A 26,680-nucleotide genomic window follows, 5' to 3' on the forward strand; every position below is an offset into this window, starting at 1 on the left:
ATCTGCTGGTAGGTTAGCTCCTCCGGTGGGTGCTAAGTTTCTCTGTGGTGCTAGACACAGCTGAAACCTAATTGTTTTCCTTGACCTTGAAGCTCCTTTGCAGACAAAGGTGAAGTGACTTAGCTGCCCTCCTGAAAGGTTTGTGCTTGCATAGCCCTACCATTACTAGAAAAATTATTTCCTGAATGACAATTTGTAACAGCTGATTAAGAAGTTCCCCTAATTAAGAAGTCCCTAAGCAGGAGTGAACCGTTTACTTCCCTTGAATTACTGCATTTCTCTCCTGGCCAGAGCAGTTTTAGCCCTTTACTCAAAAAGTACTTTAAGATGGTCCCACAGATTCAACATAGTTTGGTCCCATGATGAATCCTGACTTTTGGGTAGGTCCCTACAAATCACTGCTGTGCAGAAGGCACTCATTGCATTGTGCAATACAGATTGCTTAAGAATAAAGAAATACCCCATGAGATCAATCCTGTATTGTCATGGAGACAAAAAAGGAAGAAAATAGAGTCAGTAATAACCTGGTCATTTTTATTTTGGAGGCATGTGAAACCTACAATCACATTATACAAAAGGGAGTGTGTTGAGAACCATAGTTATATTTAAAGTTAGAAAACCTCTTTTAAATACAGACAGTGTCAGTAGCGGTGAAAGGAGCAGAGAAGAACACATCAATTTTCATCTTTCTATTAAGTTCTATTTCTGCAGCTTGCTACAGTTGTTTATCTTCCTTTAAAGTTTCTTTTAGCTGACTTCTAAAAAATTCTAGTTAAGCAAAGTATTATAGGTCTGTGATCTATTTAATCCTATTTCTATGTGTCCACACAGAACATTTGGTTTCAGATTGAATTTTTAAATAATAATCAGCACTTTTGGGTAGTTTAAAATGGTGCAGAGAGAATGGGAATTCAACAGGAATTCTCATTTAGAGAAGAGCATGAATATATTAATTATTTTTTTCTTGTAGTACTTTACAGGGTAAATGAACCCATTACATTTAGGCATGGGAAATATTTCTCTCCTCTTTATGCATATACACAGGCACACAACTATAAATGTCATACTTTACAAAGGTCATTGATATCCTATTTTACAAATATCAGATTTTATGAAATAAGCAGTAAGATCATGGAGTAAAACTTACTTTTTTGTCATGTTTCATGACTACTGACAAGGTTAACAGTATTTTTCCCCACAAACACTTAGTCATGGAAAAACATTGCTTCAGTGAATTTTCTACCAAAAATGTGTCTATACGTGAGAAAGTGTATATATCAAGTATATTATTTGTGCAAAAAGTAAATCCAAAATTAGGCATTTAGATAGTACTAACAAGGAACCTTTGAAATTCTGTGGAGCAGAACATTTCAATGCATTTTTCTAAAGTGACTTTGAGCTTGGTTTATATTGTGTAATGTTTCAAAGTGGAAAAAAAAAGCAAAACTTTAATATTTTATTTAAAGAAAAAATCCCTTGAGCTAAAACAATTACAGTGATGTTTCATGAAAAATGCAAAGTTTGCCTTTTTATTCTAATTCAAAATGAGAAAGTATATAATTGCAGAATTCCCAGAGAAGAGTCTATTCTGGCTACAGTCCTGCTCTGAGAACACTTCAATGCATAGCAAATGTATGATTCAGTTTTATCATTACCTGTTTTACAGTATTATATATATGTTCCAATATATGTGCTATATGCTTCTGTAATCTATTATCTACAAGGCCTATGCTCACTTTTTCTTGGTATACAGTGTGTACCTTACGATATATAGTGTATGTACATACAGCATCTTAATTTGTGCTGTATGTGGCAGTAGGCAGTGCAGACCACTCACAAAACAATAAATGCACTATATTATATGGTGTATGTGTTTTATACAGGTTGCTTGTGATTTAGTGTGCATTGTGTGTTTGTGGCGACAACTTCTGTTGAAAAGCCACCCATGGTAACTCATGGGAATGTTCCAGCCACAGCCTTTAAGTAGGAGAGACTTTAGGTCTTGAGATGTGCAACAGTGAGCATGTTAATGTTTGAGACAAGGAATCTTCTCCACTCACACTGTGAAAGATTTGCCAAGCTGTGATGGAATCCAACATTGATGGCGAGAACTGGTGTCCTGGCATTGCTTACACTGGTACCTCCGCACTGATACATATTTACAAAAGAGACAGTGACCTGCAACGTTGTCTGAAAGCAGTCCTCCCTGTAGTAACACTTGGGTTCTCTGCTGCTTTGTCCAAACTGTTTGTCCTTTAGTCAATTTGAAATGTTTAAATTGTGTTAGTTTAGTCTTTTTGCCCCTTCTCATCAACACTGACAACGCCTATAAAAATGTATAAGCTATGCAAAATGCCATTTGAAATTTGCAGAATTTGAAATCCTTCAACTAACGTAACAGTTCACCCTGAAATATTTAATTATTTAAATGTGGTAAAGTTATTTTCTTCTCAGAGGGAATGAAACAACTTTATTTCATGATGATATCTGAATGTAAGACAAAAAACAATCTGACCTTAGTTTCCATCCCACAGTCCAGCTTAAAAAAAAAACCTTTTGCAGTCATTTAAAGATCATGAAGCCATGGAGTTGGTCAGAATAGGTAACACACTTGCAAAAAAAAAAGTGTTTTGACAATAAAAGTCCTATATGTTTCTAAAGAAGTTGGGTGGGGGTTTTTTGACAGCAAAGCACAGAAACTTTCCAACAGGAAATGATTATACGCTTAGATTCCAAACCCACAGTTCTGATCCCCGCAGCCTGCCTCACCAGGTGCTCAAGACCTGAATCTCCCAGTCCAGTCACCTGCAGTGGGGCGGACGGCACCACGCTTGCAGAGAGCTTGCCAGAGGAACTGAAGCAGCACAGTGGAAACTATATACTTTGCTTCAAGTTTTGTTTCTGTTTCTGAAGGCAGGAGGGAGAAAAAAATAAAGCATCAAAGGAGAAAATTCAGTCAGATCCATCCCGTGACACATTTTAAATACAGAGAGGGTGCTGGCTTTTGCAGAGCAATGATTTATTGGTAGTTGATGAAAGGCAAGTCCCACACTGGTTTTATTAGCTCCAGTGAGACTTTACTCCAGTGGACTATAAGCTCACTGAAACAGACAGCTCATGTGGCAGAAAAGAGTAATCTTGAGAATGTTCCTCAGTAGATTTAATGGGATATAGAAACAACATAAGTTGCTGACTGCGCTGGTTTAACTCCTTGCTGATAAACTGTGTCACAAAGACCTTTTTTATGAGTCAGTGGAACAGATGAGCTTGTGGGCATCAGGTGGGAATTTGAAAGAGGTTTGGAGGATTTGAAAGAGCTTTTTGTCTGTGGATTATAAACTGTGCCTTAAAATGTTTATACTAATTATACCTCATACATGTAGAAAATCAGACAGGAAAATTATCACGTATTGAAATTAGCCCAATACTATTTAAATGGAATTTTAATATTTATTTCTGTCAATAATGGGCTTTTTCCCTGCACTGCCAATCTTTATTTTACTCTAAACTACATTTTATATTGCAGAGTACAGAAATTATTTCCACTAGTCAGGTATAGGGAATCTTGCACTGTGACTGAGAAATACAGTACATAATTATGGCCAACCATTTGGTACTATTCATATTCTTGAATGCCAGATATTGTACACCTTGTTTTAGTAGCTATTCAGTATGCAAATCCCTGCTTCCCAATTCATTTTTACCTTCAGCACTCATTATCTAATCATCTTTCCACACTACACACTGAATGAACAGAAGCATATTTCAAAGCACAGCATAAAATTTTCCTAATGCGTTTAGCTGAACAAACTTATGTGACTGCCTTCAACAGATCAATAAGTGCCTTACAAAAGATTTAGCAAGTGAATGGTAGGGGCTTCTGGCCAGAACACAATTACTGGTGAATGGTAGGCCTGTAATGCAAATATACCTCATCAACTCAACTTTGGTTGATTCACCTGATAAGAGAGCAAATCATTATACTTTTGAATTATAACTCAAGAATATCTCCTTATCAGATTTTTCTATGTATGACCCACTTAAAGGTCTTTCTTTTAGCAGAGGAATGCACAAATTAGAACAAACTGCATCTGAAATTTATATATCATGGTAAAAAGTTACTACTTCATGTGCAGAGAGTGTTTTGAATTGGTACCTAGAAACAGACTTGCATTTGGTAGGAAAAAAATGTCAACTTTGTGAATATTTCAAAAACTTTCTGGAGAACACTTTGACTTTGGAGACATGTACTTAATGTGTAATCTTTCATTTTCTCTTTAGGCTCCAAAGAAGCACTTGCAAAATGGAATTATTCGTGGATACCAGATAGGTTATCGGGAGTACAGTGCAGGGGGAAATTTCCAGTTCAACATCATCAGTATCGATACCACTGGAGACAGTGAAGTTTATACACTGAATAACCTGAAAAAATTCACCCAGTATGGCATGGTAGTCCAGGCTTGTAACCGGGCTGGAATAGGACCTTCTTCTCAGGAAATCATTACCACTACTCTTGAGGATGGTAAGTCCTTGACAAACAGCTATCATGGGACATAGTATTATTTCTTTATTTATTTTTGCCTTCCTACATTTATTGCTTGCTTAGTGATTGTTATGTGGATAATATAAGATCAGACTTTCAGTTGTTAGATACAGTAAGCAGACAGGCAGAAGAGACTGGCCAACAACGAGGTACAATTCTCATTGCAAGTGATACAGAATTATAGAGGTAAATAAATATAACTCTACTAATGTGATATATCCTGCTGTGAGCAAGATTGACTAAAGCTATAGCTTTCATTAAGAAGCCTATTGCTCTAGTGTTTAGATATTTGCAAATTTTGTGATCTCGTCGTAGCTTCGTAGTGATCTCATCGTAGTTTTGAGATGCTAAGAAGTATAACTCTGAAAGGTGAAGCAATACTTTTAATTTTGTTGGCTTTCTTTTGTTTTCAAATGTCTGCTGTGAAACCTAGAGCTCTTGTACTGCACAATCACTTGTCAGCCTAAGGAGAGACGTGTGAGTTTTTCAAGGATATCCAAACTAATGAAAGAAAAATCATTGTTATTTCAGACAAAATTCAACCTGTCTAACAATTTGGATTTTTTTTTTTTCAAATTGCGCAGACTTCTCAAACAATGAGAGGGAGTCCTCTAGTGGAAAAAGAGAATTATTCCAAATCCAAAAAGAGGCACAATATTTTAGAGTAAAAATTGAAGAACAGTCCTAAAGGATAGTGTAAGTCTGATTTTCAGCTACTATAATTTGGCATTGGTCTACTAAAGTCAGTGCCAGCTGGGAATCTGACTTTTTACATGAAGGAGATGGAGTTACATATGTCTAAAATTCTCAAGAACTACAGATTATGAAGCATATGCTTCATGGAAGGCTGGTGGTTTTCATTTACTCTAAATGCTTCTAGGCCTGGACAGATCACTGCAAGACCTCGGAAGGCAGTATAATCACTCATGGATATACTTTGTATTATAATAATGGTACTTTTTTTCTTCGGAATCCACCATGCTTACTTTTCCTGGCGACTTTTTTTTTTGTGATACTCAGAATTTGGGTCCCTCTCAGAATTAAAGATGTCATGAGCTTTAAAAGCAATGCCAGATACTAATACAGCTGTATTGCTTTGACAATAAACAGCCAACAGAAAATGCCTCAGATTTGGCTGACTTTTTCCAATTTGTCTAAATGTCAGTGAAAAATTTTATGGACTTTTTTTTTTCCAATATTTTTTAAAGATGCACCTGCTTTGCCCCACTACCAATTTTAAAGGGACATTAGATTTGTCCAGAGAGATGGCAATTTGGCTGCGAACTTTAATATGTATATATACATATATATAAAGTGCTTACAGAATATTCTGCATATTTCAGCACTAGGACACATTTCTCTTTCAAAAGAAGTGACAAAAAACCCTATTAAAATACTAGTTAGCAAGTGGGGAAGCAGTATATCAAAAGTATTTCCAGGGAAATCAGAGCAGAAACATGTGGATTGTAGTGAAGTTTTGCATTGTTGACAGCGTGTAACTGCTAATTAAATAATGGGTGGTGGGATGGCAGAGAAAATTGAAAGGGTAGCTGAAGGAGAAATACTGAGTTGTATTCTTCGAGTTAAAAATGGTGAATCTCTTATTCCAGTCCCCAGTTGCCCTCCTGGGAACGTGCAAGCCACTGCCACATCACCAGAAACCATCTCTATTTCTTGGTCAACATTGGCAAAAGAAACCCTGAATGGGATTCTGCAAGGATTCAGGGTTATCTACTGGGCCAACCTCTTGGACGGAGGTGAGAGAAATCAAGCTATTACTGAGTAGCAAGCCATATGTGGCCATTGTATGGTTTGCCCTCTGCTGTGAAGGCATTGTGCTGCCTTTTCTCTTTGGTTTAGAGAAAGCCTCATCTACCTTTGAAGGAAGCCGTTCTCCACAGAGCTGTAAGAAGGTAGCAGGCATTGCAAAGCTGCCTGCAGATGCCCTCGGGGAAAGCTTCCACCATGGGTTTGCAGTGCTCCTTAGACCTGCCATAGTACCCAAAATGGCCCAAGCAAGTTTCATCTCAGTTGCAAAGGCCAGCAGGTTTCTTTTCTAAAGAATGATGACATGAACCTAGAACATACCTGCCCAAACCTGCATCTGATTTTAGCTCGATTGGTTATCTGTTTGCTTAGCTAGTTGCCTACCTGAGTGGTTATTGCTTTTTTTTTTTTTTTTTTTTTTTTGACAGGATGCATTTCGTCTCCATAGCTGAGGGTAAAAGAAGGAAATATTTTCAGAAAAGGCATGTTTTCTTGCCAGACTCTTCTGTTGTGCTTATGTTTTGTACTCTTAGCCTAATTCCTAGGGAAATAGACTCCTGAGTAGACAATAAGGGAAATGATCAAAGGAGAAATGGGATACTTTACTGATCTTCAATTTGTCACATGATGGTAATTCTACGTATAGTCCTTTCTTGTAGATTAAATACTAGTAAGTTTGAGTTGTGCATGCCTTTATTCTTATTTGCCCTGCTGAATTTTCACAGCTCTTGGGCTATGAACTATCTCCCGTCTTTGCTTTCATCCATCAGGCTCATAGTTCACTCTATTATGCAACTGTCTTGCAAATTCTGACCTCTATTAGTGTAGCAAGGGGAACTTGGAGTGGAATGTAATCCAGAGGCCCACTGTTACTGCTGGTAATGTTAAGAGTCAAAAATATTTGGAAATAAACCACCAATTCTTTTGTACATTTAAAAATAAAAAATAAAAATGTATGAGAAGCATACATAAAATGTAGACATGACAGATATAAAATTTAATGTTTTCAGTGATGCCTTCTTTGGATCAGATCCTATGTGAATATTACCAGTGCACGTCTAAGCTTCTATGTGATGTCCTGAAAGATGATGAAAAAAGATGATGTTCATACAGTGCTTAAAACTGGATTTTCTTCATTTATTCAGCTTTATTTTCTGCCCTAAATATGTTTAAAGCTTTTTTGCCATATGGGTTGTACTTCTTAGCTTGCTGCAAACAAGATTCATATGAAGTGCGTCATCTTTCAGCAAATAAATCTGATTTTACTGTGTTTAAATCTATTGTTAGCTAGTATTACTGCCATCAAGTGCTTTGCAGCAGTACTTGCTACATATTTTAAGAAAAAGGGGACTTTTTCTTGGTTTTCCTTATGGGAAATGGTCTTTCTCAAAGCCAGTAAATCTTTATGAAGATAATTGACTTTTTCATTTTTGCTTTAGGGAATGTTTTGCAATAATCTCTTCTTGTTATCTATTCTTTATGAAAAATCTTACTACTTGTAGATATCTTCAGTTTTCTTCCCTGTATTTAAAAAAATGCAAAAAATAGTTTGAAAATGAAAACTAGGTCTGCTTTGAATAGTAGGAATTCAGGACACAAATGAATTTATTTTAATTTATTATAATTCATTGCTGTTTTATAATAATGAAGCAATACTTTTCTGGTACACTCTTTAATCCTCAGGATTTCCACAGTATCAGTAGCTGGGAGAAGACTGAACTTGGCAATAACTCAATTTCCTTTTTATTCTGTAGAGCTGGGAGAGATAAAGAATGTCACTACTACACAGCCATCACTGGAGCTTGATGGCCTGGAAAAATACACCAACTACAGCATTCAGGTGTTGGCTTTTACACGAGCTGGAGATGGAGTGAGAAGTGAACAAATTTTCACCCGCACTAAAGAAGATGGTAAGCAGTAAAACATTTTCCATTCCCACTTCCACAAAATGTTGGTATGTCTCAGACATTCAAAATAGTGCAAATATTGCACACAAACATGCAGAGTGAGATTTCTATCTGGTGTTCTTGAGTTAGGAGCACAAGGAGAGGAATATATGCACACAGCTTTGAAAAACATCTCACTGCAAGACTATAGTTCAGGTGAGCCAGAAGTTTGTAGGCAACATTAATGGTCTGAGCAAGTTTGTCTTCTTTTTTTTTAATTATTTTTTATATTTTTTTCTCTGAAATACTTCAGGATCTTATTTGAAAATTTTGAGAAGGTTTGAGTTAATTCTGTCAAAGTGATTGAAAATGGGGAAAGGATGTGAGACTATTCTGCGACAATCTTATATAACTTAGATGCTTCTAAGAAGGTTTTTTTTCAGTATATATATAAAAAAATTCCTCCAAGCACCTCTTCCTTCAAAGCAAAATGAAGAACAAAAATTTCTTGCCTTTGTTCGTAGACCACAGCATGGAAAATTTAAGTCTTAATGATGAAAGTTTAAGAAACTTTTAATCACACACAGACACACACACATGCACACATGAGATTTCATAATCACTTTCTTGTAACTTTATGGAAATCACTTCAGGTGGTATCAGTAGGATGCCACATACTGATCTATTTCTCAAGGTCTAGAATTTCAAATTCAGGGATAGTTTTTTCCCTAACCTTTTTAATGCCTTGAAAACCCCATGAGATGCACAAATATGTCTCTAGACCCCTAAATACTTTTGAAAATCTATTTTTTGGCAGAAATAAAAATGCACAGAAGCTTAGCAATGAAGTTACCTGAATAATGTTTGATTGGTGAATTCTCCTGAGTTATGCAATGTGTTTTCAAGGAAATTAGTCAATGGATTTTTTCGTTATTACTTATCCAGTTCACTGGTCATTCATGCATATATGAATGTATTTGTCAATTTTTTTATTTGTAATGAGATTTACAAAAGTGCCAAGAGAGTAGGTTCAGTAAATTAACTGGCTTGATGAACGTTTGGCATTTTTTTGCCAATAAAATATTACTTGATAAATTTTATTATTTTTTTCCAATAAAATAGTGAGAGAGTCTTTCTAAAATTTACATACAATGCAAGGTCACCTGGCCCCAACTGTAGCTGTATCCAGGGGATGCAGTATAAATTAAAATTGGACTTTTAACATTTTTTTTACATTATCAAACAAGTTATTTGTTCCTTGTTCTATTTTCATGTGCTTAATACTTTTCATTACTTTGATCAAAGTTGAAATAATAGCAAAACAAGTAAGTTACTGTCTTACAGCTGAAAAATATGAGGAAATTCAGGCATATAACAATGTTGGTTTATGTAGGTCTACTTCGTGGTCTTGTTTGTAGTTATCACTGAGATCCTGCATTAGCTTGCAGCAGAGGCTCTGTTTAAAACTGTCTCAAGGTACCACACCTACTCTGAAATTGTCAAGGACAATTTTCTCAGCTATAGACTTGTGTGTCTTAAACACTTAATGTTAGGTTGTTCTGATCCCACCCTAAAGTCCTTTAACAACTGCTGTGGAACACCTAAGTCCCAAGTCAGATGCTTTTGAGACATCCAGTGCTTGGAGGTAGGTGGTTTTATTTCAAAGATAAGTCTGAAAAATAAGAGAACTCTAAGACCACCTGCTGCATTTTGAAGTTACTTTTTGTCAAGCCTGCTGCCTTGTGTCAAATTGGACAGCCAGTCCAGTTGTGGGGGACAATAAGAAGCATTCTTCCAGAAATCCCTGAAAAGCCAGCCTGTAGACAGCCCCTGGCTCCTGGGTCTGCACTTTGTGGCGCATAGGCTGGAGAAGTCGTGACAGCTGATTGGGAATGCCACACACTGGTTTCTGTTGAGTTAAAAGCTCCAAGCTACCAAAACTTCCCTGGGTGCAGAGAATATCTTGTCTGTGTGAGGTTCCTTCAGCTTTTGGATTTGATCAGATGGCAGCAGTGCTTCCAGCAGTACCACTGTCTCTCATTGGGGACAATAAAAACATAGTGTACTGCTCCTGAAATTTTTCTGACACCTCGCCAAGACTGTTCTCCATCTTTAAAGAGGATTGGATGCACCTCAGCCATTGCTGATGTTTACTAACCTTTTCTCCAAAATTTGAAGTGATGAGGACTTCATAGCTTCCATAAGTGTTCTGTACCAGTTAAGGATCCACCATAATGCAATTTCTTTTGCTGCAGAGTAGGCTGAGTACTTCCCTCCATCCTGCTGGCCAGGGAGACTGATGGAGAACTTGCTGCTTTATAACAGTATTTCCTATCTGAAGGGTTACTGTGCCTGTTGCTCCCTCCCCTGACACACACATCTGTGCATGGCCTGTGACCTGCCTGCAGCTTGCAGCAGTTCTGAAACGTTGGAAGCCCCCAATATTATTTTTTTTCCTTAACCCACCTCTTCCTAGTTTGCTCTTCCCTAATTCTTGGTGGTTTTTTTGCTCTCCCTTTCTGAGATCAGACAGGCCCCAAAATGGGGGTAGCACACAGACCTTGTTTGGCTGCTGTGCAAAGGCACATCTCTGATCTTTAATCCTCCTGGCAACTCAGCAATAATTCACCCCAAGGCAGCATGACTAATCTTTTCAGATGTTTTTCTGATGCTTTGCAGTGGTTCCATTAAATCTTTTCTCCAGAAAAGTAAACTGAGAGGTGTTCCAGAAGATACAATGATTTCATGTTTTGCTTCAGCTACACAACTTTTTATTAAGGGCAGTAAAAGGTTTGGAGTGGAATATATAAAGGCTTGCAGTTAAATGTAAGCCAAAACCAAAGTCCTGGGTCTAAACATCCCTAAGGCTGTGGAAATTAAATGGGAAAAGAGAATTCACATTGCCAAACTATAAGCATTAAACAGGTGCCTCTTCCTCAGAAGAACAGACATTTCTTCTATAATTTTCTAAGGAAAAGTCTTCTGTAGAGAATTATTCAGTAGAACAATCTCAGTGCACCTAAAAGATCCTGCCCTAAAGTTAAACACTCTCGGCATGTGAAATGAAAATAATTGCAACCTTAAGAGAGCTTAGATCTGGAAACCTTAGATCTCTGATCCGAGACCTTGTCTGGCTAAAATTATGATATCAGATATTCCACCCTCCTCCAATAAAATCTGCAAATCTGAGATATTTTTAAGTGGCTGCCAAGCCCTCCACATTGTGATTACTATGAGGCTGTATCACACCATTAACACCTTTTTCTTTTTTCATTTCTTTTACATGAGGGGAAACTTTTCTTTGTAAAGACCAGTGGTGCAGCATCTTTCACTGTTGTTGTGGAAAGGCAGATTGTGGCCTCCAGTGACTTCTTCGTTGGTGTTCAACTAGAAACATCAGGCCAAAATATCTTTAGCAGGTTTGAAATCTCCAATGTGGCAAAATAAGAGTAACCTAGGGAGTGAAGCAGTCAGCCTGGATGAAATGAGTTGACACTTTGGTTTCTTGTAATGTTTGATACTGATTTTAGACACCAGAGGTCAGACAGTGCTGCTGATCAACTTAGTAAGTGGGAACAGTTCTAACAACAGAAAATAAACTTTCCTTTCAGTGTGATCATATTTATGGTGTTTGTCTAGCTTTTTCGCCCTTGTTATCCTTCAGAAAAAGAAGGTGCTTTTCTACAAGTTCCTCTTGTCAGAAAAATAAGCCAAGTACAAAAGTTCAATTTTTAAGAATTCATTGTGGTTTCATCCCCTACCCTTTCCACTTAACAGTTTCTAATGAGCTGCTTCTCCTCTTCACCAGAGGACTTTAGTAAATCATGAAGATTTAAAATAGTTCTTCAAATTATCTTCCCCCCTGTATTCAAAGTACACTTTCAAAAGCTAACCCATGTTTTAGCAATGGAGAGGGTGACAGATTCCCTCTCTGTTTCTGCACTGCTAATGTGGTATGAGAAAGCTACAGCTGAGGCAATGAATTTGCCCCCCATACAAGCCCGACATATTATGCAACATCTTGGCAGCGGCAGCGCCTCTGACCTTGGGCAGAACTGGCCAGCAGGGATGCAGCCAGCAGGGATGCAGCCCGCAGGGCCCCTCCTGGGGGATCATAGGCTTATAGCATCGTGTAGGTTGGAAAAGACCTTTGAGATCGAGTCCAGCCATCAACCTAGTGCTGCCAAATCCACCACTAAACCACGTCCCTAAAGCTTTCTGCAGTTGACAGCTGGGCCTAGTGTGGCTGCTTTTTACTGAGTGTCTGGCAGAGGTTGCTTCTGGGGTTTCTGTGATGCAGGAGGATCTTTGTTTCTCTCTTGTATCAGTTTCTTTGGAGAAAATGCATTCTAATGCACACAAAGCTGTTTGTATCTCATAGAAGACGCTGCTTGGTGTAGCAGTGCTGTCCATCCAGCTCTCCTCTGCCAGAGAGGTCAGTGTTCAGAGCAAAGGGAAATCTGCAGCAAAGAAGCGACAGGGACCAGCTGCAGGAAGGAAGGAGGAGTAACATTAAACCCCTTTGCCAGCCTCGTTGTAAGACTTTGCCTGAATCCAGAGAGATTTCTCTTTCTGGACACTAATCTTCCTGGCAACTGACATGAGAGAGATGGATGTACAGATCATAGAACCACAGAATGGTTTGGGTTGGAAGGGACCTTAAAGATCACCTAGTTCCACCTCCCCTGCCATGGGCAGGACACCTCCCACTACACCAAGTTGCTCCAAGCCCCATCCAGCTTGGCCTTGAACACTGCCAGGGATGGGGCACCCACAGCTGCCCTGGCCAACCTGTTCCAGTGTCTCACCACCCTCATAGTAAAGAGTTTATTCCTAATAACTAATCTAAATCTGCCCTTTTTCATTTTAAAAGCATTATTGCATTTAGCTACAGGCCCTGCTAAAAAGTCTGCCCCCATCTTTCCTATAACCTCCACTGCAGTACTGAAAGGCTGCTGTAAGGTCTCCCTGGAGTCTTCTCTTCTTCAAGCTGAATATTCATCAGATACCAAGATACCATCTGATGCAGCTTTATACTTACTCTAAAATTAATAAGCATCAATCCAATCAAGTTCATGTTCAGTACTTTTCGGAGCTCTGCTTGGGCTCGTTCAGCTGATGAGGATGGCTGTGCAGTTCATCACCTGGGTGTTGTGATGGAAAATTGCCCTTAATGATCCCTTAATGCATTTCTTTTCCTATTGTCAGAGATCTCCAATTTTGCCTTTCTGACTAACAAAAAAGGTACAGAATAATAAATTGACTAACAAAAAAGGTTCAGAATAATAAATGTGAAATTGGCAGGACTTGATAGAAATGGTGTAATTAACAAGGCCAGTTCAGAGTGAACGAGGGGTGCACAGCACATGTGAATGCATTTGGCTAGCATAGGTCTAAACTGTAATTGGGATATCTACATGGATAAAGGCACAACTGGCAGCAGTCAGGAGTTTATTTTGGTTTGTTTCTCATGAATGTAACTGTCAATAGGATAGTCCTCTGTAGTGTAGGATTAAAAACCTGTTACAAAGCAGGGTTCAGTTTTCCGATAAATTGGTGACATGGCTCTTAAATGCACTGTGCTCTGTGCATTTGCCTCCCTGCTGTTCAGTACTGTGAAGAAAAATGGTGATAATCTCCCTGCTTATGAAAAAGGGAATGAGAAAGTTCCTGGAGCTCCTCCCCATTATCTGGCACATCTAATGCTGTTTCCCAGGCTAGTCGTATCAGTATAATTGCCTTCTCTGTGTTAGCATTTCACTTGCACTGTCAAGAATACAAAGTGTTCTCCTTCACATGAAAGCAGCATGCTATTTCCGTGTCTTTCAAAGCCTTGCTAGCTGGAGAATGAGGCCATCTTTGATCTTAAATTTGCCAAATCTGCTCCCCGGAAGGTTGCGATGTTGGCTAGAAGCAGTCCTTGGCTTCTCTGTGCTCAGCCCTGGTTGTCCTCCAGCTTCTTAACTGTTATTTTACCCCTGGTGACCATGGCAAAAAAACCCAATGGTGTTGTGCAAGTTTAGCTTAGCTTTGCTGGGATCTGTGGGAATCAGTGTGCTAAATAAAGATCCATGGAAAGCTCAGTAAGAGAACCCAGGCCTCCTGATACTGCTGTCCCATAATGAGTGAAGCTAGTAAGGCTACAGGGTGCAATGGCAGTGGGAGGAAATATCTGAAGTTAGCATAGCAAGGCTGGGGTCTTTCCAAGATAACTTCCTTCAAGATGCTCAAGCAACCCATGTTTAGTAACAAGTGTTTCAGTTAAGGCTGAGCTGGTTCCCAGGGAATGAGTTTGAACGAGGACTTTACCCTCTGGGCACAGGACAGAGGTGGTCTGTGAGGCATCAGATGACAGTCTGCAGAGTTCTTGCTAACCAAATGTAAACACTTCCCCACACACAGTCCTGTCCGCATGCACAACCCAGCAAACAAGGTAGCAAAAAGAGGCGTAACAAATGAACATTCAGAATAATTTTGGCACCACTGCAAAACTTGTTGCCTGATTCCAGCCTCTCTGCAACAAGGTGGAGGGATCCTTGGATTAGCAATTTGACTATATGGCTTCCCGACTCTCCAGCCCCTCTTTCTGCTGCTCTGTATACCAGACAGTAATACAGCAGTGCAATGACAAGTAGTGTTTTCCACGTATGTCCATTGATAGGAAAATGCTAGATGAATTCCAAGTTAGTCTCTCAACAGTTGACAGCCATGACCAATTACCGTCAGAACCTGTCCCTATAGATCACACCCTAATTTAACAATAAATTACTTTAACCTCATACATCTATCTGCAGTGATTTCCAGAAAGCATAACTAACCGTAAAGGAATCCTCCTGTGGGTTAAGTAATTACCCTGGAGAGCTAGCTTTCACTCCTCAGCAGTGGGAGCAAATGGCACTTCTAATGAACTGGGCATAAATAACAAGTTGAATGCTCTCAAGCATCAATATTTACTCTGTGTTGGATAGAACTGCTAACTGAATTAGCCCCTTTGCAGCGAGGGGCTGGGTTTGCATGCAGTTACGATCATGACATTCTCAGTTGATGTTTTATTAGCTTTCTCAACACACTATAAATGGAAAATGCAAATTCAGAAATGTTGCGCTGAGTGGTGCCTATCTACCAATTTTCTCACATTTGCCAGTAGTACCTGTGCAGATATAATATTGAACCTCCTATGTTTTTTACAACCTGAAGTAGCTAGCCACAAAGCTAAGCAAATTTAGACCCCAGGTTCTCTGGCTTCTCTTAATAGGCAAAATTTTGTACCACCATAACACCCACTTCCTTAAATGAAGTAGAAAAAAGATTAAGGATCCATCTACAATGATCAGATTGCTGGACAAGGGGGTTTTTATCTGTATTGAACAATAACTCTTTCCTGTGAAAGGAAAGAAAGCTGATCAAGCACTGCAATGGTAATTTTACCGCAAATTCTAACAATTTGGTTGTTTTGCTTGAAATTAGACAAAAATATTAGATTCCTCATAAACTAAAAGTTCTGTAGAGAACAGAGTCAATCAGAGTATTTTTTCTTTAATACCATATGTAGTAATTTCCAACACAGTGTGTCTATTTCAGTAGTTTAACATGAATATTCACCACACACAGTATTAAAATGTTTCAAATTCTTTATTTTGATGGTTTTAAAAATATTTCTAAATATTTTCTTGTTGACAAAAGGTGTTTTTTTTCAGGAAACTTTAAAGTAATGCATTCTGATGTTAAATGTAGCCCTTGCTATTTTGTTTTAAGTACAAGCTTGTGTGCAATGTGATATTCTAGCATGAGGAATTTTTTCACATTAGCATAAGAGTGCTTCCAAAGTTGGAGAACATTGTACAGTGTAACGTGTGTTTGAAAAATAACAAATGCTCATGAAATTAAAGCCTTTCTCAAAAGGCAAGCATGAGAAGAGATATAGTTAAGATTATGTACCAAGATTTTAGTGTTTTCTGGCTGAAGTTTTTTCCATGTGGTTTTAGAGAGGAGGTGTTTTTTTTCTCTTTCTCTGCAACAGATTTTGATGGCTTATATGGATAGCTGCTGTAATTAGAGAAATAGATAGGTGTTGACATGCTGCAGTGCCAGGTAGAGGTTTGAGCTGTTGAGGGCAAGGCTGAGGATGAGGATACTGTGTGGCCACATGTCTGCTCACATACCATGCCACTAGCTAGACCAGGGTCACGTCAGGCAGTGCTGACTGCATGGGATTACAGCTCATCTACTCTCCACTTCAATAAATTCACAGGTCTATGGTGTATATCCATTAAACTGTTCATAATAAACAGTTTATAATAGGTTGTTTGGCAATGTTAGTGGCCACAGCCAACATATTTTCATGCATGCAGGCTTGGGGTGGTACTTCACAGAAGTTTATCCATCAGTGGCAACTTCTGCTTTGGGGGCCTCTGAGGGAGCCTCTCACCTCTTATGGATGGTGACACCGCCCTCCAAACCCTCTACCCTGGAGCGGGCAGTGTGGAGGCTGCTTCCTAACACACAGTGTCCATCTCGGTCCACAGGCGCACGGTTACCAAACCAACACACTCCTCTCTTCGTTTTTACTCCTCTGTTACACTAGGGTGACCAAGTACCTGCCATGGGCCACTATAACACATCTTGATTTTCCAGTTCCAGGTCCTCCAGCTGGTGTTAAAGCAGCTGCAGCTTCAGCCTCTACTGTCTTCGTCTCCTGGCTCCCTCCCCTGAAGCTGAACGGCATCATTCGGAAATACACTGTCTTCTGCTCACACCCCTACCCCACCGTAAGTCCCACAGAGCGACTGCAGATGGGCAGCACTGATTCATGGGGCTGAAACAGTGTGTTTGCACATACTCAGTGCTTGGTGTTCTCCTTGCCACATCCTTGCCGTTTGTTCACCCTAAGCGAGGGTGAAGGGCGATCCTGTGGCTGCAGGGGTGACTGAGAGTTGGTTTTAATTTTTCTCACCTATCAGACTTCTGCACTGTTTAAAACTCATTGCAGAGCGCTGATTTACAAATAATTTCAAAACTCACAATTGAAGTTGAGTATCTTTTAAGGTGCTTGTTTTCTGGGTTTTTTTTAGAATGTGTTCAGTTACCTTTTACAGGACCAGCTGCAAGAGCACTGTTGTAGCTGGAGGCATGTATTTATACACCCATACTTAGATGTGTTTTCATTTAAGTTCCTGCCTTTTTGGCTTGAGTGTTCATGTGTGAAGGAACATAATGACTTATGAACAGACATATTTGCATGTGAATAAGCTTATGTATGCCTGGAGTATTTGCCCACTCGGTCTACATGCTATTACTTACTGAGAAAGTGACAAGAGAAAAATTGAGTTGAATATCTCTGAGTCACAAAGGAACCCACCTATCTTTAAACACAAAGGCCAATTGCTTGTTATAAATACCCATGCATATTTATTTTATTGTACATTGAAAAAGCTACTTATTTAGTTTTTATTCAAGGTTTTGATTTAGTATGTAAGCAGGACTTCCCATCAAAGTTAGCATTGCAAGACGAAAAATGCAATCTTAGTTTATCAGAAAAGGAAAATATTGTTGCAGAAGTAGGAGGAGTTTGACAGGGAGATTTCCAAAAGTGCTTCAGGCTTATTTTCAAAGCTGGCTGAGAGAGAGGAAGGCCCAAGGGTATGTCTGAATGGGACCCTGCAGGCAGACACAGCCTCATGCAACCCACTCTTCCAGCAAGTGAACTACTTCTGCAGGTATTCAAGGGGAGCGGGGGCAAAACATACATGTCCGTTGATGGCTATGCTTAAACAGATACATCCTACTATAAGCAGGATTTATTAGTCATATCCAAATCTAAGGGTTGGAGAAGTTTGCTTCATTTATGTTTTGGAACTACTGACTCCTAACCCCATTAATTAAATAATTGTAGCCATGCAAATCATGAGCATACTGTTGAAATGTAAACTAGCAAGAGAGTTTTTTGTCGTGGTTCATATTTCGATGGCACACGGTGGTTTAAAGAGGTCGGAGTTGACAGAACTGAACCTTGCTGCTGGGGCTGTGGTCTGAGCAGAGCCCCTGCACTTCTCTGGGGGTTGCAGACAACAGCAGGTGGTGCTGCTGGCTCTTGCTAGTTACTTACCATGCACAAAGCTGCAGTGTTCCTTCCTGAGGCTTTGCCAGCCAATTTTTTGTATGTTTACATCACCAGGAAAATAAACATCTTCAGCTAAATGTTTTTTCTCTAACATGCAGTTCTGTCATACAGAAAAATATTTTTTTATTGTGTGGTTACCTTTTGGCGTACCTCAGTGATGTACAATGACAAGAATAGTTACTCTTTTTGCTGGTCTTGGCCTATACTGAATTTTACTGGTATATTTTGTGGTGTTCATTATGGCATGATGTGGGGGTGTCACTGTACACCGTACTTCAGGGTAGAGGCACTTGAAGATGTTTGTGTTTTCTGTAAATTGTTAACGTGTACGTGTATATTTATCCTGTTAGCTGAGTGCATGAAGGGTGGGAGGTGGGGGGTGTATGTACATATAAAAATATATATGTACATACACATATGCATATATATGTACAATATGTATGTGTGAGGCAAGTCCCTGTACCACTTCTCACTAGCGTTTTGCAGATTAGCATGAGTAGTGTCTTACACAGCAGGTCTTCTGTATCAGTCCTGTGTGGTGAGGCAGCAATCACACTCACTGGTCAGTTTCTGGATATTTTTACATAAGTGCAAGACCTCAGGATGCATTTAATATAGAACACGCTTCCCCAGCCTTATTTCTAACTTTTTTTTTAACTGTTATTCTTAAAGGGATTCTGAAATAAAAGTTGTTTTATTCAGAGCTAGCTTTGCAGTGAAACAAGCCTGCTGCAGAGGTGCTTGAATGCTAACACTCCCATGCAGATATGGTCTTTATATCCCAAAGGAGTTTTTGTATGATTCACTGTTGGGAAGGACAAGTAGTTGTCAGAGGAAGAGGTCTTCAATTAGGATGAGGAAGGGAATAAGTAGAAGACCTGTGTCTTTATAATTTCTGCTGCCATCATAAGTAGCCAGTGCTGTAACTGGAGGTATAGAGCCATAAAAACTTCCTGAACAGACTTCTTCCTTCAGTCAAAGCCCTGGCTGCAAAATAACTTTGCTAAAATTCTGCTATTTAAGCAGAAAGGCAAACTAAGTTTTTGAGCATCGGTGAGAAGAAAAAGTACAGTGGTAAACTTATGGGAAGGCTATATATTCTTTGCAGATTGTATTTTACAAGCAGTATGTGTTTGCTGAGAACAAGTCAATACAGACACTTAGGCTGACAAGACGGTCCTTTACACAACTACACTGCTTTGGTGTTTAAGTTACCAACAGAAGAGCTAATGAGCTCAGTCATATTGTGCACATTTTTATTACAAAACATAACCCTCATATGACCCTAACATATCATAAGATAAAGTTTTGCTACCTCTTGCACAGTTCAGTTTGCTTTGCAAGGGCAGAAGCTGGTAAAACTTCAGCTGCCCTGTGCAGAAGGATGCAAACATTTCCTTTTTAAATATTTTGGGTCCTAAGGACAGCATTTGCCTGGGATGTTTCAAACCACAAATACGATTCATGTGTGAAACATAAAAATGATTCTCCATTGCAGTCTGTTCTCTAGCCAAGAAAAAGGTCAAGCAAGGATCCAATGTCACGATTTTTAATTGTTGTGCCCATATTACTGGATAGGCATTATTAGGCAGAACTTTCTCTTTTTTTATTCTGCAAATATAGGGAAAAATACAGAAATGTGACTTACTGGGTCCTTCATTCTTCAAATATAAGAAACAGAGCATGCCAGAATTTAAGTTAAAATAATCATCCTCTATGATAACTCATATCACACTCCTACAGTTCTTGACTCCACATCCATGTCCAACTCCTTGTACGAGCTGGCTTCTCAAGACCACCTATAATGGTCCCATGTTGGCCATCTTCCTTCTAGATGTGTTTATCCCTGGTGTACTGGCAGGACACTCATGACACTCATTCTTTCCAGGCCTCAGGGAAGCAACAAGCAGGGCTTCATCTGCAGCGCAGGCTGCCATCCCATCCTGTCAGTGCAGGTATTCCTAGTGGTGCCATAGACATTGCACATGGTTTGAATCCTAGCAAAGAAGCTAGGGTGGTTCAGCTCCTACCTGGCCCTGCGGGGCAGCTGCCTCTGGTGGCTACTCCAGCACCTGGTGCCTTGCTTTATAGATGTGTATTGCCTGGGCTTTTAAAAGGGCAACAGAAAATGAGATTTAAGTGATTTCTGGAAAAAAAAAAAAAACACCAAAAAACCGAAAACAAACCAACAACAACCTCCTATTGCATTCAGGTCAGTACACTACATAAGGAGGAGTCAATGGGTGTAGATTAAATAAAATTTAGGTGGCAGAAAGTGTCCTGAAAATGTCATTGTAAACATAAAGCATGCAGTGGCTGGCTAACCTCAGAAACTGTAATCTCAGAACAGGTAAAAAGCAACACAGAAGCATGGTGTGTGCTGAAAGCAAGAGCAGGAATGTTAAGAAGCAGGATTTTCTCATATGGCAAGGGCTGAGAAAGTGTTAGAACTGACAGGGAAAGCAGAGAGAGGTTGAGCTGAGAAAATGAAGACCAACTATATCATTTGGGTGTCAACGAACAGTATGACATCACTCAATCAGAAATACACATTAAAATCTTATTTTGCTTTGTTGATTAGAAAATGCAGTCATTACTGTTGTTGTTGCAGTTGGGGTTTTGTTGGGAGTGATCTGTTGGTCAGCCATTCACCAACAGGAGCAAACGTATTAAACAGGCTTATCCTGCTGTTTCCAGCAAAGCAGGTTATTAAATTGTGCATCAGTCTCATGCTTTCTCCATAGGATACCTGGAGATTAATGGAAAGGAGTAATGTAAGTACAACTGCACTATAAAAAGATAATAAATGGACCTTGCTTTCCTTTTTGGTGATTTTTCTTTTCAGGACATTGTCAGTTGGTTCTTTTCTTTGTTCTGCTCCTATTAAGATGTCCTGTACCTGCTCCAGTATGTCCATGGGTGTTTTGTACTGAAGAGTCCGAGACTGGGCAGAGTACGTAGATGCAACCTCACAAATGTAGAGCAGAGGGGAAGGATCGCCTCCCTCCTTCCCCCCGCCCCGGACCTCCTGGCTACGCTGTTACAAATCCAGAGTTGATAATACCAGACCTGCCTTGCTGCAGAGCTGCCCCTTGGGCAGTTGGCCCTCCGGCTGTACTAGTGCATGGAGTTACTCTATCCCAGATGCAGGACTTCATGTTTTTGTTTTTTCTTTTTGGACTTCGTGACATTCTGTTCACCCCATTTCTTCAACAACCATGTTGAGGTCCCCCTGAACAACAACCCTGCTCTCCAGCATACAAACTGTTACCTCAGTTTCAGGCTATTCACAAACCTGCTGACATTGCACTCTTGTTCTGTCTCTCAGACCATTAATGAAGACATTAAACAGTATTGGTCCCACAAGATGATCCCTGAGGGATACCACTAATTATTGGCTTGCCACTGAATCTTGCACTGCTGATCACAAGTTTGGGCGCAGCAGTGCAGGCTTTTTTTCCATCCATTTTATTGTTCACTTATTTAGCCAGTATTTCACAAATCTGGTGATAACAAGACTGTGGAAGAGTGGGTCAAAGGCTTTGCTAAAGCTAAGGTGAGCAACATCCACTGCCCTCCCCTCCCCTTGTCCACAGTGCCAGTCACCTTGTCATAGAAACCGATCAGGTTGGTCAAGCATTATTTACCTTTTGGTACCATGGGTTTCTGTATGACTAATTGATTCTTAAGTGCCCTCTAATTCAATCTCCATCTACTGTGAATACAGCTTCACTCCAAAATACTCTTCAAGAAGCTTCAGAGACCTGGAGACCTGACAGCAAAGCTTACCAGTGAAAAGTGGGGCAAAAAAAGCATTGAGTACCTTAGCTCTTTCCAAATTCCATTTCACTAAGTACTCTGCATCACTGAGCAATGTGCCCAGACTCTCTTTAGCCTTCCTTTTGTAGCTTGTGTACTTAAAGAAACCCTTCTTGCTTTTGTCCTACACCATAAAAATTTGTGGTTTAGTTCAGTCAGGATCTATATGTTCATTCATGGTGGCCTTCTGTCATGCTTGCTCAACATTCCGTACATTGCAAAAGACCATTCTTGTGCTCTGAGGAGGTTGTCCTTGAAGATTAGCCAGCTGTTCTGAGTTCTTTTGCCCTTCAGAACAGTTTCCCATGGTATCGCTTCTCTCAGGATCTTGAAGTCTAGTCTTATTGTCACAGTCACAACAGCCAAAGTCATCACAGACCTTCACATCTTCAACCAGTTTTTCCTTGTTTGTGAGCAACAGGTTCGATAGATCATTTCCACTAGTCAGTCTATTGATCACCGTCATCAAGAAATGGTTGTCAGTACTTCCAGAAATCTCCTAGATTGCTTGCTTCCAGTCTTATTGCCCTTCTAGCAGTTGTCAGTGTGGTAAAAGTCACCCATGAGTGCTACGATGTACACCTGTGAGGCTTTCTTCAGCTGCTTAATACCAGATTCATCTGGCTCCTCCTTTTGATCAGAAGATCAGACATGTACCAGACAACTACTACAACACTATGATTACTGGTCAGTCCTCCGGTCCTTATGCGCAGACTTTCTCCTGGTTTGTCACCTGCCCCAAGGCAGCACTTCATGCATTCAAGAAACTCTACACAAAATGAAAGCACACTTTCATACCTTCCTACATATCTTTCTTGAAGAGGCTGCATCCCTCCATGCAGAACACCACTCCTGAGTGCTATCCTATCATGTTACCATAATCCCAATGAGGCTGTAGCTCTGCAGCTACACACAGACTTCCAATTACTGTTCTGTAATTGGTGTATTGGTGTGTAGGCATTTGAGATGGATCCTAAACTGTGCTGCTGTTACAAGGGAAAAGTGAGATCCTCTTCTGTAATGTTGCCTCCTAGACCCATCTGTTTTGCCCCTTTGTGTCCTTGCTTCTCTATTATGGTAGCTCTCCTCAACCACACCTAGTTTAAAGCCCTCACCACTAGCTTAGCAAGCTTCTTTGCAAAGATGTTCATGCTGCACTTTGCCAGATATACCCCATCCCTGCTCTGTAGCTTTCATTCCTTAAGGTCCTGCAGTCATAGAAGATAAAGCCTGACTGCTAGATCAACCCTGCAACATCAATCAACTCCTGCTCGAGCCTTCTCCCTCATCAGAAGGTTTGAGGAGACACCACCTGGGCACCCCTGCTCTTCACTTTCATCTTCCAATATCTGTTGTGACTCTTGACATGGTTCACATTGCCCCTGCCAGTGTTGGTGCCCACATGGAAAAGCAGCAAAGGAAAAGAGTCGAAGGGCTGGATGAGCCTTGGCAGTATCTCCACACATCTCTAATCTTGAAGCCTGCCAAGCAAAAAGTTCCCATGATACTAGGTCAGGTTGGCAGATCAGTGCCTCCATTCCCTGCAGGATGAAGTCTCCAATAACTATCACATGAGTTTTTCCTTTTGTGCAGACGCAAGGTTAAGGCTCAGATGGCTCTGATGAATCCTCTCATAGATCTTGTTCATCCTCACCAGTCCCCAGGGCTTTATACATATTCTGAATTTGCAGGTCTGCAAGTGGAGCAGGAGTCTTTCCTGTAGTCAGAAATCAAACTTCCAACCTTCTAATATCCTGACTGCCACCTTCCCTTACCTGCCTGGACATGTTCTCCTGCTGTCCTTCCTTCTTTTGAGTTGTGTGATTTGGGTTCTCATCACCACATGCAGTTTTGAGTAGAGTTGCTGGGGCCCCCTGCATAGCTGCTGTGATAACTGGTGTGGCAACCAGTCAGCGGCGCTCTGCCTTCCCCTGAATGGGTCCCTTCTTGCAAAACTATGAGACCACTGAAGCTTTCCCCATCCAAGCACTCATCAGTTAGCTTGTGAGCCCTGTTGTTGCTACATCCTCCACACCACCCCCACAGCAAAGGGAAGGGTGACACAGGCATCCACTGCCCTGGGGGACACTTTCACTGATGCAGTGTGTTCCTGTCTAAGCCGAGTGAACTGGCTTCTCCACAGCTGACAGTGTTCTACATTTTGCAAAGGTGTGTATATCTGTTTAGCTCTATGTATGTGTGCAGTGTATGGCTTTTCCATCAGAAAAGCTGCATTACCCAAACTTTAATCATTACTGCTTTCTTCTGAAAAGCTGTCTGTGGTGCACAAAGTTATTACTGGATTCTCTTGGGCATGATGTTCGATAAACATGTTGTTAATACCAAACCAATAACTGTTCAGCACATCACAGGAGGGATTGTGATTCTTAAATGTGAATTCCCTTGCCTTTGATTAAATGCTTCATATCCATCTTAGTTTTCTGAGTGCTCGGTAATCATATCTCTACCAGACTTTTAAAGCTCTTACTGTTTGACACCAAATCTCTTACTGGACAGTATGACGTGAATTTCCATGAAGCAGTGGTACCTCTGTGAAGCTGCTCCCCAAAGCACCTGAATCAAACTGTGATCAACTCCAAAACTCTATTTGAGGAAGACTTCAGATTGCGTTTCACTTTCTAGGACAAGTATCCAAAGACTGTCAAATATGACAAGAAGCTTGCAAAGCATCCAGGTACAAATTTTAAAACCTACTTTTCTGAAAAGAAGAACCGGGTTATTCTCTGGCTTGAATCCTGGCAATAGTTTTGAAATGCTATTTGATCAAACTGTTGCTAGTTGCAGGATTCTGCTAAGAGATATGATTTCTGCCTTAAACCCACCTTGACTGAGGTCCCCAAATGACCAGAAGCCTGAGGACTGGAAGGACAAGAAATTGCAGAGCAAGATGCTGTTGAACCAGATGAATGGAGTGAGATTGTTCCTACAAAGATCCCGGGTGATGCTGTCAGGCTAAGAGAACACACAGCAGACCCCAATGCTGAAATAGGGGTTCTCTCTAGTGCAAACCCTACAGTCAGCCCCTGGTACCTGGCAGTGACCTATGTCTGAAAGAATCTTTGAAAACTGTAATCTTCAATACTGGACTTCTCCAAAGGATTTAAAAAGACACAAAAGCTGAAAGCCTAGCAAAGAATCATCCTGGCCTGAAAATATTTCTGTGAAACATTTGGGCTTGGAAGACTGGAGAGATAAACAGATGTGAAGCAATGATGGAGAAGGAAACGATCTTATATTTGGCCAAAACCCAAGTCAATTGACTTGAAAATGTAATTGATATTGGAAACTGACCAACATCTGGGACTGTTTGGGGCAGAAGGTTACTGATCTTTTCGGTATACTTGTTTTCCTGTAAGAAACATACTTTTAAGCCTGTTAGACTTCTGTATTTGTTTCATTTATTTGCATTTGGTTTAAACCCACTAAAAGGAAAGAAAAAATTTACATGCTTTAACCTGCTGTCAAATTAAACTACAGGCATATGATGTCTGTGCAAGACACTGTTTCCATGTACATTCTGTCTGCTCAGTCCTGTGATAGGATAACCACCACCACCACCAGCAGTAGCAGCAGTAGTGACTAGACTATTATCTGTTTGTCACATCTCTATGCACCTTTTTCTGTCAATCTGTAGAGCAGAAGGAAAAACTGTAGTCAGATTTCCGAGTTATGGTGTATTACAGTGGGGTTTTTTCTGTTCAGTAGAAAAAGCAGCATGAATCAGATTCTTTCTCCAGGTTTTCTTCCTTTTCCACAAATGCATAGATTGCAGCCTCCCAACTCTGGTCACATAGTTTTTAAAAGTTTCTAATGGAAAATACTTACGCCAAATATCTTGGTTTCTTAGGAAGTCCTATATGTTTGAGATATATTCCCCAACACAAACACATGCAGAATCTTCCAGAAAACAGCTGGAGAATATTCTTTGCAATGTATTACTGATATCCTATCAAAAGCATACACAGGAGACTCTGGGGGTTGCTCTGTGAGTTACTTATGCTCTGTCTCTGTAATTTGTAGGCTCGGGGTGGGATTCAGTTCACCTGACTTCAGACACGTTGACGAGAGATATCTATGCTGATTCTGGGGTCATCAAGACTTTCATTAAAGAAAAGAAGCTAGATGTCTGGGAGAAGCTGAATGAATCTTCTTCCAAAAGCTTCCCTTCTCTTTATTTACTCTAGAGAAAGTACACGTGGTTATCTTAAACCAGATGATGTGCATCTTAAACTACATGATATGAAAGTATATACAATTTTCTTAAACTATACCTTTAAAGAACCAGAATTCGTTTATATAAATTCCCAGCACCCAGGTATCTTCCACACAATTCTTTCAGACAGACACAAATCTTGTGCTGATTGTGTATAGGATCTGTCCAAATCCTAACTCAATGTGAGGCAGCTTTGCATCATACTTCCTGGCCCTCAGTTCCTTGCATGCCTTGAATAAAAGGCATGGAAAACAGAACTAAAGCAATTATAATCCAGAAGTGATTTGTTGTTGAACACTGTAGAGGCTGAA

The 26,680-nt window shown here is 40.0% G+C and overlaps 1 protein-coding gene across 2 annotated transcripts in view; it reads left to right on the forward strand.

The window, feature by feature from the left end:
* DSCAM (DS cell adhesion molecule) overlaps positions 1 to 26,680 on the forward strand; it is a 470,739-nt gene that overhangs the window by 374,389 nt on the left and 69,670 nt on the right. For both annotated transcript variants that reach the window (XM_055802404.1, XM_055802403.1), the window contains exons 17-20: positions 4,282 to 4,522; positions 6,154 to 6,300; positions 8,065 to 8,220; positions 16,831 to 16,964. In XM_055802404.1, coding sequence (XP_055658379.1) covers positions 4,282 to 4,522; positions 6,154 to 6,300; positions 8,065 to 8,220; positions 16,831 to 16,964 — 678 coding nt within the window. The remainder of the gene's footprint in view (positions 1 to 4,281; positions 4,523 to 6,153; positions 6,301 to 8,064; positions 8,221 to 16,830; positions 16,965 to 26,680) is intronic.

This window comes from Falco peregrinus, chromosome 4 (genome assembly GCF_023634155.1).
Source record: "Falco peregrinus isolate bFalPer1 chromosome 4, bFalPer1.pri, whole genome shotgun sequence".
Classification (NCBI taxonomy): Eukaryota; Metazoa; Chordata; class Aves; order Falconiformes; family Falconidae; genus Falco; species Falco peregrinus.